General features: G+C 47.0%; 1 protein-coding gene across 8 annotated transcripts; it reads left to right on the top strand.

Moving 5' to 3' along the window:
* The first annotated feature begins 5,024 nt into the window (after positions 1-5,024).
* Positions 5,025-14,425, top strand: WHR1 (winged helix repair factor 1). 8 transcript variants are annotated; one of them, XM_084841043.1, is made up of 8 exons: positions 5,025-5,063; positions 7,236-7,324; positions 7,760-7,905; positions 9,209-9,304; positions 9,400-9,539; positions 10,914-11,011; positions 11,294-11,441; positions 12,261-14,425. In XM_084841043.1, exons 2-8 carry the CDS (start codon positions 7,240-7,242, stop codon positions 12,304-12,306), a joined length of 759 nt encoding a protein of 252 aa, XP_084697169.1. In that variant the 5' UTR covers positions 5,025-5,063; positions 7,236-7,239; the 3' UTR covers positions 12,307-14,425. The 8 variants fall into 8 exon arrangements, with proteins under 8 accessions (XP_084697169.1, XP_084697171.1, XP_084697167.1 ...); XM_084841045.1 differs by having other exon boundaries at positions 7,223-7,324; XM_084841041.1 differs by having other exon boundaries at positions 5,025-5,084.
* The last annotated feature ends 15 nt before the right edge of the window (positions 14,426-14,440 follow it).

Here is a 14,440-nt window from a genome sequence, read left to right as displayed (position 1 = left end):
GGCTACCCCTCTGGAACATATAAATGCAACGCGTTCTTGTTGTTCATAGTATTAGCATTATTATGTATTGTGACCGCTTGGCCTTGCACACACATTAGGGTTGTTTGGCGTTGCTGAGGCTGTTCTGCAATCAGGCGGAAACAAGTCTATCAGCGCAGTCCTGGACACCCCATTACAATCCCACAGTGCCCAGCCCCCGGGCAAAGGCAGAAATGGGAAGGAATTGCAAAGACAGGTATCAAGGGGAAATTGCTGAAATAGCTCTATTTCCCGTGGTTTGAACAAGGACAGCGGTGTTTTTTGTTTTTGCTATTTGATCTCTCTGCATGTGTTAATCAGCTCAGCATTGCAATGATTACCCAATAACTTTTTGTGAAGGTCAGCTTTTAAGGTAATCACTGTCTGTACTTTCCGCATTTCAGTTCCCTCTGACAACGCAGTTTACATCTCTCCCCCCCACCCCCTAGCATGTCTATATAGATCTATCAATTTGAGCTTGACGCGTCATACATCTGATGAAGTTGACACAAAAGCTTATGCCAGCGTGAATTTGTTCGTCTTTAAGGTGCCACCAGTCTCTTTGTTGTTAGATCTGCTCGAGGGGGCCATCCATTAAAGCATTCTGTGTATCTTCCTGTCTGTTTAGAGAGCTGGTTTGTGGCGCTTTCCCTGACCTTCAATGCAGTTACAGCGCCAGCCTTCCCTGTGTGGACTAGCAAAGCACATTTGAGATGACCAGAGTGGAGGGAGCCCTTGACAATGTGGTGGATGAAGCCACCACCTGAATAACCTCTGCCATTACATGTCCCACAAAAAAGTCCCCTTCCCTCCGTTACATGTTAACTAACAGCTGGCATTGGTATGGTTTCTTCATTTTTAAAAAAATTCAGTTCCTTTTCACACTAAACCCTGTGTGCTAATCAAATAGAACAATGAGCAAAAGTTTGGACATTTTTTTCTGCTTGGGCCTGCGAGGGCTGGTTTGCACAATCACAGGGTGGTTAATAAGCCATGGTGGTTTATTAGCCACCCTGTGTGTGCTGGGATTAGCATAATTACCCTTGGCAGCGCCGCTTGTGTTGTGCAAGCCCGGCCAGGGTGGCTTACTTCCTCTGCACACATGACAGGAGAAATAAGCCACTGTGGCTTATTTCCCCAGGCGCAATGGTGTGAACCAGGCCTGTGGAAGTTGTCCTCGGAATTGAAATGTTCCCACCTGGTTTCTGAACATGTCCATTCCTGAGACTGGCCTGTTTGTCCTTTGTAGAATGCAACAGGGTGCTGCTGGCATATTTGTCTCCAACTCTGCTGCTCTTAATACCCAAAAATCTTAGATCTTAGATACCCAGTCTTAGATACCCAAAACCTGCCACCTTCAGCAGCTGCCTCATCATGTTGCTTCACCTCTGCTGATTGCTGGCTCAGAAGAAAGGAATAGCAAAGATTTCCTTATCAGGACATTGTGTACCTGAACGGAGGCTGTTGCAATACCTGATATATTGCCTGCTCTGTTTATCTGAGAAGCGGACTTCATTTCTTTGTTGTCCTTACTGTCTGCCTGACAAGTACAGAGGTCTTCAATTCTTCTATCTGTTCTCCCAGAAAACTTGAAACATATTGTCCTGGAGCCCTGTGAGTTTTATGTAGACTTCAGGGATAAATGGATTATTGCTACAGATAAAAAGAACACACATACCCCTCAAAGAATGCATTTCTCATGAGATCTAGCCTGCAATCCTGTACATACTTTCCAGGGAATAAATCTGATTGTACTCAGTGGGACCTGTTTCTGAGTAGACAGGCATATATTGTTCTGTTAAGGACAAGGAGAGTGCTGGTTTTAGTCATTTAGCAAATACGGGTTGGGAGCAAAAGAAATGATGAAGCATAGGCTTGCATTGGATTTCATTTCATTTATTACATTTCTGTACTGCCCAATAGCCAAAACTCTCTGGGTGGTTTACAAAGATTGAAAACCTTAAAAATACATTATACATAGTATAAAACCATTTACATATAAACAGACAGGAGACACACAGAGACACATGTATCTAAGTCTTCCCCTGATTGCATTTTCTCAGACTTGGTTACAGATGCAGTTGTGTTGTAGGTTCTGTCTTATGCTAATGTTTGTTGTTTTGTGGAACTTTTGCTGCTTTTATTATCACACCATTGTTGTTTTTGTATTCTGAATTTTATTATATGCATGTTGATGTTGTACACTGCTTTGGAAGGGCTCCTGCCTTGAAAGGCGGCCTATAAATATTTTAGATAAATAACTAATTGAGCTCCATGGATTTTACTCCCAGGCAAACAGGTATTGAATTTTATGCAACCTGCTTTGTATCTCAGCAAGGATGTTATTTTCAGAAGGCAATATTAGGGGAGAGAATGTCAGTAATCCAGCTATGTATTGCTCTAATAAGGCTGTATCCTACACACATTTGTTGTTGTTCAGTCGTGTCCAACTCTTCGTGACCCCATGGACCATAGCATGCCAGGCCTTCCTGTCCTCCACACTCTCCCAGAGTGTGCTCAAGTCTAAGCCACAGTCAGCTCCAGGTCTTGTTTTTACTGACTGTATAGAGCTTCTCCATCTTTGGCTGCAAAGGACATAATCAATCTGATTTCGATATTGACCATCTGGTGATGTCCATGTGTAGAGTCGCCTCTTGTGCTGTTGGAAAAGAGTGTTTGCTATGATCAGCGTGTTCTCTTGGCAAAACTGTTAGCCTTTGTCCTGCTTCATTTTGTACACCAAGGCCATGCTTGCCTGTTATCCCGGTGATTTCTTGACTTCCTACTTTAGCATTCCAATCCCCTATGATGAAGAGGACATCTTTTTTTGGTGTTAGTTCTAGAAGGTGTTGTAGGTCTTCATAGAACCGATCAACCTCAGCTTCGTTGGCATCAGTGGTTGGGGCATAGACTTGAATTACTGTGATGTTGAATGGTTTGCCTTGGATTCGTACTGAGATCATTCTATCGTTTTTGAGATAGTACCCCAGTACTGCTTTTCCCACCCTTTTGTTGACTATGAGTGCTACTCCATTTCTTCTAAGGGATTCTTGCCCACAGTAGCAGATATAATGGTCACCTGAAATAAATTCAGCCATGCTTGTCCATTTGAGTTCGCTGATTCCCAAGATGTCGATGTTCAATCTTGCCATCTACTGTTTGACCACCTCCAGCTTACCTTGATTCACTGATCTTACATTCCAGGTTCCTAAACAATATTGTTCTTTACAGCATCAAATTTTCTTTTCACCACCGGACACATCCACAGCTGAGTGTCCTTTCGGCTTTGGCCCAGCCGCTTCAGTCTTTCTGGCACTACTTGGAAATACCCTCTGCTCTTCCCCAGTAGTATAGTGGACACCTTCCAACCTGAGGGTCTCATCTTCCGGCGTCATCTCTTTTAGCCTTGTGATACGTTCCATGGGGTTTTCTTGGCAAGAATACTGGAGTGGGTTGCCATTTCCTTCTCCAGTGGACCACATTTTGTCAGAACTCTCCACCATGACCTGTCCGTCTCGGGGGGCCCTGCACGGCATAGCTTATGGCTTCACTGAGTTACGCAAGCCCCTTCACCACAACAAGGCAGTGATCCATGAAGGTATAAAACACACATTTACTAGTGAGTAAACCTCCTTTAATTGTACCTTGAATAGATGTGCAGAAGAAGACAGTTCAGTAGATGTACCTTTTTCACCCTCGCTGAATCCCACTTGAATTCCTTCTTCTGTACAGCTGTTACTAGTTCAGGAACCCGGTCTTTTTCTGCATGGCGTCTCCCTTTCTTGGAAGCCCTGCTGCAGATTCCAGATGTGTGGGGAGGTGGGATGGTTGTGATGACTCCGTTTTGAGGGAGCAGAACTTTGTACATGATCAGTGGGGCTTTTCATTATGATTGCATCACTTGAATGAATGAACCAGTGCATGACAATTATATCTTGCCTTTCCTCCAAGGAGCTGAGAGGAGCATACGTGGTCCCTCCCCCGTTTTATCCTCACAACGACCCTGTAAGGCAGCCGTCCCCAACCTTTTTGGCGCCAGGAACCAGTCCAATTTTTCTACGGACTGGGGGGGGGTTCCGCTGGTGGACTTCCAGCCGCTGGGACACAAATGTCCCATTTGCATCCCTATTCTTTGCAGTAATCGGCTACGTAAAGTTTTACGTAGCCTATTACATGTAGAACAGGGACGCAAATGGCTTCCGCATACCAGGCGCCATTTGCATCCCAGCGGCCGGAGCCGGCTGGCAGCTCTGCAGACTCGCCGCGGAGCAGAGCTGGCCGGGGCTGGCGAGGATTCTGGAGGTGGGGGGAGGGACGGATCGCCTCCCCCCCCCCCGCGGACCCAAGGTGAGGGGGTTTCGCACACCCCTGTGGTTGCTGACAGGCCACGGACCGGTACCAGTCTGCGGCCCGGGGGTTGGGGACCCCTGCTGTAAGTTACTCCATACAGCCGAGTTCTGGGATTAAAAATCACCATTGTGCTTTCAGAAAACTTCAGCTGATGAATGGTATAGAAATGTAATAACATGAATAAGGCTCTCGAGATGGACTTTGTTCTTTACTAGAACCTGGAGACCCACCAACTGCAAAAGACATGCGCCTAGAATTAAAGAACTCTGCGCCCAGGGATTCGTTTTGAGCACCGACATTGAATGGATCTCACAGGGTTTCCACACAAAAATCCCCTCAGCTTTCGTCGTTTTAGCAGCATAATTTAGGGAGGGGGTCATGTTGTTGCTGTTGTTAAACAACTGGGGGTCAGAAATTCTGACTGATCCATCGTAAATCACCGGCAGAGCCCCTTGCCATGTAGTAACAGACGCCTTATTTTCCCACATCCAAAATGGCCGCCAGGGCGGCTTCCTTCCCTTTCAGCCGTTTTCTTTCTCAACGAAGATGGCGGCTTCAGCCGGGAAGGGAAATTATTCATTGGTGCTCTGAGCCGTCAATCAGGCCTCTTCCTCCCGCCCGCGTTAAGAATGGCGGCCTGCGGAGGGCAGGAGGGTGACGTCATCCGTCGAAGACGAACAGCCGCAGGAAGAGAAGTAAGGGCCGCGCCGACGCGGGTGAGGACTGAGGGGGAGAAGGGCGTTTTTGAAAAGTACGGGCCAGTGACGTCATCCGGGGGGTGTTGTGGGAGCTGAAAGCAAGAGGGGAGCGGAGGACCCCTTGGTAATCCTACAAGCCGTGAATCGGAGAGGGAGATGTTCAAGTGGGCGATGGCAAGGGGAGTTTGGTTATGAATAGGGCAGCCTTTCCCAAGCTGGGCCCCCCCAGACGTGTTAGACTGTACCTCCCATCATCCCCAGGCAGCATGGCCGGTGTCTTCATGTGCCCTATTCATATCTCCTTTACACACACACACCCATTTAAACATCCCCCCCTAGTGATGGCCATCCTGGCCAGGGATGATGGGAATTATAGTTCAATGCATCTGGAAGGTCCCAGGATGGGAAAGGCTGTCGTGGGAAAGGTAGGCACTAGGAGTATGAGAGAAGCAAAGAAGGAGTCTGGTTATATCCAATGAGGTAGACTCCAGTCCACAACAGCTTTTCCCATGATTCATTTTATTTTATGGATTTAAAACATTGCTTGGCTGCCTTTCCAGGGAGCCCTCCTGAGGCAGTGTACAACACTGAAACTCACATAATACATGATAAAATGTTTTGGTTTTGAAGAGGCTGCAAGACTCCTTTTTGTTTGTGGTTATCAGTGGGAGACCCTGAGCAAAGTATGGGGCAGGGGTAGGTAGTCTGGCGCCCTCCAGATGTTTTGGACCTACCGTTCCCATCAGCCAGCGTGGCCAATGGTAATGGTTTATGGGAACTGTAGCCCAAAACACCAGGCCGCCTACCCCTGGCAGGGCATGTTTGGGGAGGGTGTGGAAGGGATGTGCAATTTCTTCATTTTACAACAGAGGGCTGAAGTAGACATCAAGAGGGAAGACAGGTTTGTTCACATGTCTGGCCTGTTCACTTATCCAGTACAGGGTGGGGACTGCTTTTTAAATCAAAAATTGTGCGTGGGTGAGGAGGACTGAGTCCCTGTCCCCACATACTCCCCTCTGCCTTATTTCCTTGTACTCTTGTTGTTGTTGCTATTGTTAAACAACTGGGAGTCAAAAATCCTGACTAATTTATTGTAAATCATCAACAGAGCTCTCAGTAGATCCCAATCTACCTTCCGCCCCACCTCCCTCCTTGCCATATTTTTCTGGTATTTTTCTCCCGACTGAACTGAGGAGAAAAACGTCTGGGGTGAAGAAATGTAGTGAGGTAAAGTGGGGGAGGCAGGGTTCTAGTTCCCCTGACCCCACCTATGCATAGCTTTTATTGTAAAAAATAGACCCCACTTTGCATTAAATGTGAATAGGACATATACATGAATGAAGGAATAGAGCTACTGAGTCATGTTCAGTGTGGCCCAAAGAAACGTGTATTTTAGGGTGCAATCCTATGCCTGTTTAGACAGAGAAAAGGCCTGCAACTCCCTACAACAGGCATAGGATTGCACCCTTAATCATTTTCTACCGCATAAGCTGTTACGGTGTAGAGCTCAGTTCATCAGATACATGGTCAACTGTTTGGGTTGTTATATATATCTGATGAGATTCTGGTGTGTGTGTGTGTGTGTAGTCTTCAGAGGACAAATTCACCCATTTGCTGCTTTGCGTTGAAACAGAGGCACCAGGGAAGTGGCGAGGGTTTGGTACAGCATGTGGCACCAAGGACTACGATGACAACTTCCTGAATGCAAGAAGATCATGGGATGTTTGCTAGAATGAGAGCTGAGGGACCAGCCCTATGTGGGATGGTTTGTAAGAGGAAATGTAGAGAAGAGAAAGCTCCTTGAAGAAAGGAAGGCCTTGGAACTTTATTGAGAAGGGGCTGGGGAAGATCCTTATGAGCTTGAGGGGGTTGTGTTTGGAAGGGGCACACAGTATGGATGTGAGGTGGGAGAGACTGGAGGCTAGCAAAGGGAGCCATTTGGGGAAAGCAGAGCCAAATGAGCAGTGGTATTTGGCAGGGGTGGGCAAGTTGTGGACTTCCAGATTTGGGGGGGGGCTACAACTCCCATGATCCCTCACTATTGGTCATGCAGGCTAGGGCTGATGGGTGTTGTAGGCCAAAGCATCCGGAGGGCCAAAAGTTGCCCACCCTGGTGTATGGATTGCCTCCATAAACACCCAGTTGTTGATCCTCAGTCCTCCCCTCCAGCCACATGAAGCGGAAGCATCAACTCATCTCAGATACTTTCAAGGCTAAGAAGCGAAGGCTGGCTCTTGGACTGGAGCCTGTGGAACAGGGTGAGCATGGAGGGAATGTTTTGACGCGCATCATCTGAATGGGGGTGGTGAGAGAGCCAGAATTTGTGGATGGTATGAAGGGGAGTCTTCTGGGGTGGGGATGGGGAACGCTTTTCAGCCTGAGGGGTGAATTCAATTTCTAAGAAGCTCTCAGGGGCCACATTCCAGTGGTGGGCAGGGCAAAACAAAAATGCCAGTATATTGTAGCTTAGAGCACTTCCTGCCTGTAACTAAACCTTAGGAGGAACATTTCACCCTTTAAGAACGGAGGGGGAAGATGCAAAAGCTGGGAAAACACCAAAAGAGCAGTGGTTTGGGGAAAGCGGGTGTGGCCAGATGGGGGCCCCAAGCGGGCCTGAGGTTCCCCTCCCCTGTTCTGTAGAATGCTGGGTGTCAGGACTCCTGGGTTCTTATGTATTGTGTTTCTTTTCCCAGAGGGGCCTGGGGCAGTTGACGCTGCTCTCCAGCACTTGGTGTCTCTCTTCCCTCGCAAACTATTTGAGGATTCCCTGCCGCCCTTGATTCTGAGACACCAGATCTACAGTCTCGTCAAAGACCGCACGACTGTGGACAGGCACCTGGTAAGAGACTCCCTCCCCAGTTTTGATGTCCTCAGTCCCAATCTACCGTCAAGTCATATGGTCCAGTTCAGCCTGGCTCCAGCCTGGTTAGGTGTTCTGGCATCCTTTACCAATGGTGATGCTAAGGAGGTGTGTACTGGATTGGTCTCTGGATGGGAGACTGGTGGGAGCCCCATGGAAACAATTCTCAGTTTTCTAAGGGAGCATCTGGATAGTAGAATCTTTAAGAAGAGGCTGTGTGTCTGTCTGTCTGTCAGTGTCACAGTGCTAAGACTGTGAAACCTAGACACCTGAAACTCGCCATCCATACTAAGGGGGCCCTAGGGGTGTGCACCTCAGGAATATTTTGTTTTTAAAATGTATTAATTAATTTTAATTAATTTAAATGCGCCTGTATGGTTGAAGCCTGCAGTATCACCTCCTGCTGCTAGGGGGCAGACATCCCTGCCCAGCATGTAGCCTTGCAGTTGATACATTTTGAAGTGCGGGGAGATTAGTAGGCCGAGGGACTGAATAATAGGTCTGCCTCCACACCTGCCCCCGGAATGGAGTGGACAGATCCTTCCAAGGTTTTCAGTCACTTGGTAGCATACTCCCCCAACCAGTGCATAGCTCTGCAGTTGATACATTTTGAACCTAAGGGGACTAGTAGGCCAAGGGACACCATTATATGCCTGCTCTCTTCCCACTGCATTGGGGCAGCCCCACTTGGGGAATGACACCATGTCCCAGGCTGTGCCTTGGGGCTCCAGCGAGTGTGGTTTCACTCAGACATGGCAGGCACAGCGTGTCCAGCTCTGACAGCTATGTAAATTCGCTTGAAGTCTTCACCATGTCTAATGAAGGGCTATTCGCACCCATGCGAAGCTGGGTCTGTTTGCTAGTAATAAATAAAGCAAATAAAAACCCATGAACTTTCACTGGGTATTCTGACTGCCCCTACCCCCATCCCAATGAAATAGGGTATGTGGGGAAACTAAGCTTTGAGGTAACCTAATTTCCTGCCACCAGTCCTTTCAGCAGTGAAGAGACATACTCCTTGACAACGTGAGGAAGTGTACCTGTGATACCTTCACGCACTGTAGTTTGGGGAGCAGCAAGGGGATCGTTCTGATCTACCCTGCTGCTTTCAGCAGATGTAGGTGGCATCTACTGTAGGCAGTCACCCGTCCCTTCAGTTCTTCCCTCCCTTTCAGTTCTTCCCTCCCCTCTCACTCCAGTTCTCCACCCTTAGAGTTTGCATATGAACTCTGACTTTGGAAATAGATGGATTAAAAAACCCATATCCTTCGTCTCTCTGCAGAGCCTGCTGAAAGATGAGGGCCGGATCCGGGTGTTCCAGCATGGCTTTGATGCAGACACTTTGGTTGTGGCATTCACGGACAGTTATAAATCGAAGGTCTTGTGTCTGTTCAGAGGGATCCTGGGTTGAGCAGAGGTGTGAAGGGCACCAGCAAGGTGATTTTGATAGCTCTTCTCCCCTGCCCACCTCAGGTGCTGGAGTTCGTGTCTGGGAAAGAGTTTGCCAGGACGGTGCAGAAGTTCCTGGATTCTGTCCTCACCTCCTGTCCTGACATCAGTTTTGACAAAAGGAGAATGCTGAGGGAGTTTGGCTTCAGCGACATGGACATCACGTGAGCAAGCGTATCCTCAGCGGGGTGGGAGAGTTGCTATCCCTACCATGCAAATGGCTTTTGTGAGGCAGGTGTGTCTTGGGGTCCCTGTATAAACAACTGGTTTTCCCCTCAGCATTTGCTGTCCCTCTGCTAGAGCTGCTGCCTAATGAAAGGGAATCCATCTGCTTCATTTTGCAGATAGACACATTCATGGAGGATAAGGATTAATATTATCATTAAAATATTATCATTAAAAACCTTATTAGAAATATTCAGTTTTTGAGTTGCCCTATAGCCAAAGCTATACTTAATACAAACAAAGACAATAAAACTAGTGATAAAGCACACAACAAACGTTTAAAGAAGTATTTAAAGACAATAATTCTCAAGCATTCTCTCCTTTGGTTTTAGATCATGTACATGTTACAGTAGGTGTCCATCTTAAGAACATTAGAAGAGCCCTGCTGGATCAGACCAAAAGCCTATCTAGTCCAGGGTTCTTTTCCCACAGTGACCAACTAGATGCCCCAATGGGAAGCCCACAGACAGCACCTGAATACAACAGCACCCTCCTATTTGTGTTCCCCAGGAACTGGTATACAAAGGCATACAGCTTCTGATACTGGAGCTATACATAGAGACATCAGGACCAGTAGCCATTGATAGCCTTTTCCTCCAGGAATTTGTCCAACCCTCTTTTAAAGCCATCCAAATTGGTGGCCATCACTACATTCTATGGTAGCAAGTTCCATAGTTTAAACTATGCCCTGTATCATAACAGAGGCATTTTCTGCCTATGTGAAAAGCAGGGAATGTTTCTTCTAGGATGGTGCCCTCTTCCCCATATTTTTAATTACTTTTACCAAAAAATAGCCACAATTTAAAAAATGCTTGATTAATTGAGGGCACCTCTTTACGGAATCTAAAGGACTTGAATTGAGTGATCAGTTAGATTAATCAATAGTGCAGTCCTAGCATGTTTACTCAAAAGTAAGTCCCCCGTGTTCAATGGGGCTTAGCTCACAGGTAAGTGTACATTGGATTGCAGTCCGGGTGAGAGTGTGTGACCCACAAAGCCTCACACAGCCCATCAGTCATGTTGTTCCCTGTCGGGTCCTTGCCAGGCTTATAAGGCTATTAATGGGCTGCCATATCTAACCAGAGGGTTGTATTCCAGTTGATGGGTAGCAAGTTGCACAGACCTGCTTTGCCCAGTGGTCTCAGAGGAAGAAAGAGCTGTGTTTATGCAGGGCCCACAAACCACACTTCCCTTGGAATCCACCCCCGCCGCCTGGCTCAGCCCCAGAAGCGGCTATATCTTTGTGCTAAGGGAAGAAATCGTAACTAAGGGAACTGTATTTTTCCCCCCCTCTCCCTTTGTGTTGCATTCAGGCAGCTGGTGAATGCTGGAGTCCTGACTGTCCGTGATGCTGGGAGCTGGTGGCTGGCGGTGCCTGGAGCAGGCCGCTTCGTCAAATACTTCATCAAAGGTTTGTTTGCCTCTTGCCATCCTGAGATTTTGGAAGAACCAACTCCTGGTCCAGAACTAGCAGCATAGTTGGGAGATCCCCCGTTCTCCCCCACACCACAGCCTACCCCATTCAGCAGGGTCCCCCGTCCCTCTCCGTAGCATTTTTGTGGGGATGGAGGGGGAGTTCTACTTTTGCTAGCTCAGCTGCACATGCTTAAATCTCGATACAATCCATTGCAAATAAATAAGGCTGGAACACCTCTGAAGGGAGCAGCCCGCTGACCTGTGTGTCTCTTCCCAGGGAGGAAAGCTGTGCTGGGTATGATCCAGAAAGCCAAATACAAGGAAGTTTTGCTGTCTGATCTACAGAACCGTCGAGCGCCAAGTGCCGTGAAACTGGGTCTTCCCTACCACATACACGACATCATTGGAGCCCAGCTGGTAGACTGGTACTAAATTCCTGCCCATCCTGCCCCCCCCCCGGTTGCCCCCTTCCAGTTAGCCCACATCCTAGCTCTTTGGTTCTTTGGATCTTAGCTCCGCCCTTGTGTAACCTGCTTTCCTGGGAGTGTGTCCCACTGACCTCAGAGGGACTTAATTTTTGGGTAGACCTGTGCAGGATTGCACTGTAAGACACTTTTTTTTCTCCTTTCCCAAAGGAACCCAAGAACTTTGGTTCCCAGTCTCCCAGAACTGAGTGTGGTAGCTTGCAGGGCAAGTTTGTGAGCTGTGAGCCAGGAACACCCCAGTTCAAATCTTACCTGCGCTATGAACTCTCTCAATGGCCTTAGGCAAGCCACTCTTCCAGCTCTCCTCTCCAAAACTGCATTTATTCATTCCAATTATATCCCACCTTTCTTCCATCATGGAACTCAAAATGGCTACATACAGTTCCCAGCTGGTCTCCCCTCCAAGCACTGACCAAACCCAGACCTGCTTAGCTTCAGCAAGGTAGTTGCCTCATATGCCTTCAGACCATGTCTTTGTATGCATATAAAGTAATTGCCTTGCTGAATAAAAGGCCTGTCTAGTCCAGTGATGGCTTTCCCCTGTTGCTCATTTGAAACCAAGATCAGGTACACAGCAGTAGAATGTGGGTTGTAGCCAATGTTAGTCCTGTCTAGAGTAAACTCATTCAACTGAATGGGACTGAAGTGAGAATAATGTTGGATATAACTGCTTATTATCCTTTTCCCAGGGTTTGTAGTAGCCTTGGTTGCAATTTGTTCTGGATTTTAAGCTGACGGCCTCTATCTCATGTTCTGCAGTGTGCCAACGACCTCCGGCACTCTCCTCCGATTGGCCAACAATTAAGATTGTGCTGCGTCGCCATCAAGCAGAGAGTTGTGCCTGAAATGAACTAACCTGCCTTGGAGCTCACAGAGTTCACCCTGGGGCGCAGGGACCTCTACTTGAGCCACCAGCATTAGCGGGAACAGAAAGACTTCTTTCCAGAAAAATAAGTTTTACTGATGAACAGATGTATGTTTTGCACTTAATATGGGTCCTCGTGTGGGAAGAGCACTTTAGCAGGACCTCTGACTGCCATGGAATGACTCTGATGTGAGACTGCAATGAGAGCAAGCAGCTTGTGGCGCAATCTTTCTCCATAGCCCGCGGATGTTGTAGCACCGTGAGACGCCTATCTGTCTAGGGTAATAAGCTGCAACATCAAAGATGCCCCACAAGCCATTCACTCCTGTTTGTGTGGTGTTGGGAAATGCCTTGAAGTTTAATTAAAAGAAGTTTCTTTCCATTCTTTGTGGCTTGTTGGCTTACTGAGGAGTTCTGAAAATGTAGCACTTGGTTTGTTGTTCTTCTTGTACTGGCAGGAAGATGTGTTCACATGAGCACACACGCTGTTGAGGTGTATTCAAGAAGGGCATGCGTGCCGTATGTATTCTTCACCCCCATTTTTAAGAACTGGAACACATAATTCTGGCTTACTTTTTGTTTCCTTTTTGTTACTTTTTGTTTCCCTTTTGTCGTGACGGGTCCTTGACTTCCTCTTGGTTTTGCTTTGTACAGTGCAAGCATCCTGCCTTCCTAAGGGAACCCAAGAACCTCTGTGTTACCCTCTGTGACTGGGGTCCCTGGTGTGGTACCCATGGACACCCCCTTTGGCTCCTGCCAAGGTCCCTGCCTCTGCTGATTTTTAAAGTTTTCGGGTGAACCTGGGAACTTGGAAAAATAACATGCAAAGCTAACAGACTCCAGTTCTCTCCTCACAAGAAAAACTAACTCTGCAAAAGGAATTTTGTACCGCTCAGGATGGCAACTGGGGAGCCATCAAAACAATATTTATTTATACCTCTCCTACCTTTCCCATGCTGAGTTGGGCAAAAGCATCCTGTAAATGCGGGAGAGTGGGTCTCAGTCTGTACCGTCCACACAATCCCACAGTGCAGGCATTAGACTCCTTTTTAAATAAGAGCTGTACTGTGCCCGCTGTAACTCTTTGTTTAATCAAAGATCAGAAGGTCCAAACATATCAGACTGATCTTGGTCTGCTTGTACTGGCTGCCTGTGTGCATCCAAGCTTAATTCAAGGTGTTGGTTTTAACTTATAAAGCCCTGCAGGGCTTGATGGAGCACCTCCCCCAACATGAACCTACCCATACTCTACGCTCAACATCTAAAATCCTCCTCTGGGTGCCTCCTCCAAGGGAGGCTTGGAAGGTGGCAACAAGGGAGAGGGTCTTCTCAGTGGTGGCCACCCAACTGTAGAATGATCTCTCCAATGAGGTCTACCTGATGCCAACATTATCTTTTCAGTGCCAAGTTAAAGCCCTCTCTCTTTTCTCAGGCACTTGGCAGCATATGATTAGTTTTAAAATCAGTCTTGGATCTGTCTTGTGGTCACGGTTGAGTGCTAAAAGTTGTTTTTAGATCTATGTTGCCTCCATGTATACCATTTGTGTTTTTTTATGTAAACGTTTTACAACTTCTATATTGTATTTTAATGTTTTTAATCTTTGTAAACTGCCCAGAGAGCTTTGGCCGGGGAGTGGGATAAAAATGCAATAAATAACAACTAATCAGTAAAGAAGGTGAAGAGCATTAAGGACACACATCTGTTAAAAGGAATACGTGTTTATGTGGATTTAGGCAAAATGGACTGTGACACTTTAGATGCAGAGAGCTTTACTGAACATCTGTAGGTTTTGCCTTTATTACTTGGATGCTTGTAAAATGTACATCTACATGAGGGATGGAGTGTGGATGAAAGGAGGGGTTGCACATTGATCAGATGCATATTTGCGCTTACCACACATCCCTGTCAGTTGTACTTTTTTTGCATTGGAATTAATGGCAACGGTTTGTTCATAAACAGTTGTTTCTGTCCTACCTGATCAGGTGTACAAAAGCTTTTTAATGTACTGCCTGAAGAACAAATTATAAGAAGTGTAATCTATAAAAATTAGTTGAAAGCTAATAAGGAGTAAGG

This window comes from Heloderma suspectum, chromosome 2, assembly GCF_057233095.1.
Source record: "Heloderma suspectum isolate Gila_16-S chromosome 2, 16-S_ref, whole genome shotgun sequence".
Lineage (NCBI taxonomy): Eukaryota > Metazoa > Chordata > Lepidosauria > Squamata > Helodermatidae > Heloderma > Heloderma suspectum.
Note: the sequence above shows the minus strand (reverse complement) of the source record. Positions and strands in the feature narration are given on the sequence as shown.

Coding starts and splice junctions, on each gene's coding strand:
- WHR1 (XM_084841043.1), top strand. CDS start 7,240: ATGAAGCGGAAGCATCAACTCATCTCAGATACTTTCAAGGCTAAGAAG. Junction 9,540..10,913: donor TTCAGCGACATGGACATCAC/GTGAGCAAGCGT, acceptor TGTTGCATTCAG/GCAGCTGGTGAATGCTGGAG. Junction 11,442..12,260: donor GGAGCCCAGCTGGTAGACTG/GTACTAAATTCC, acceptor CATGTTCTGCAG/TGTGCCAACGACCTCCGGCA.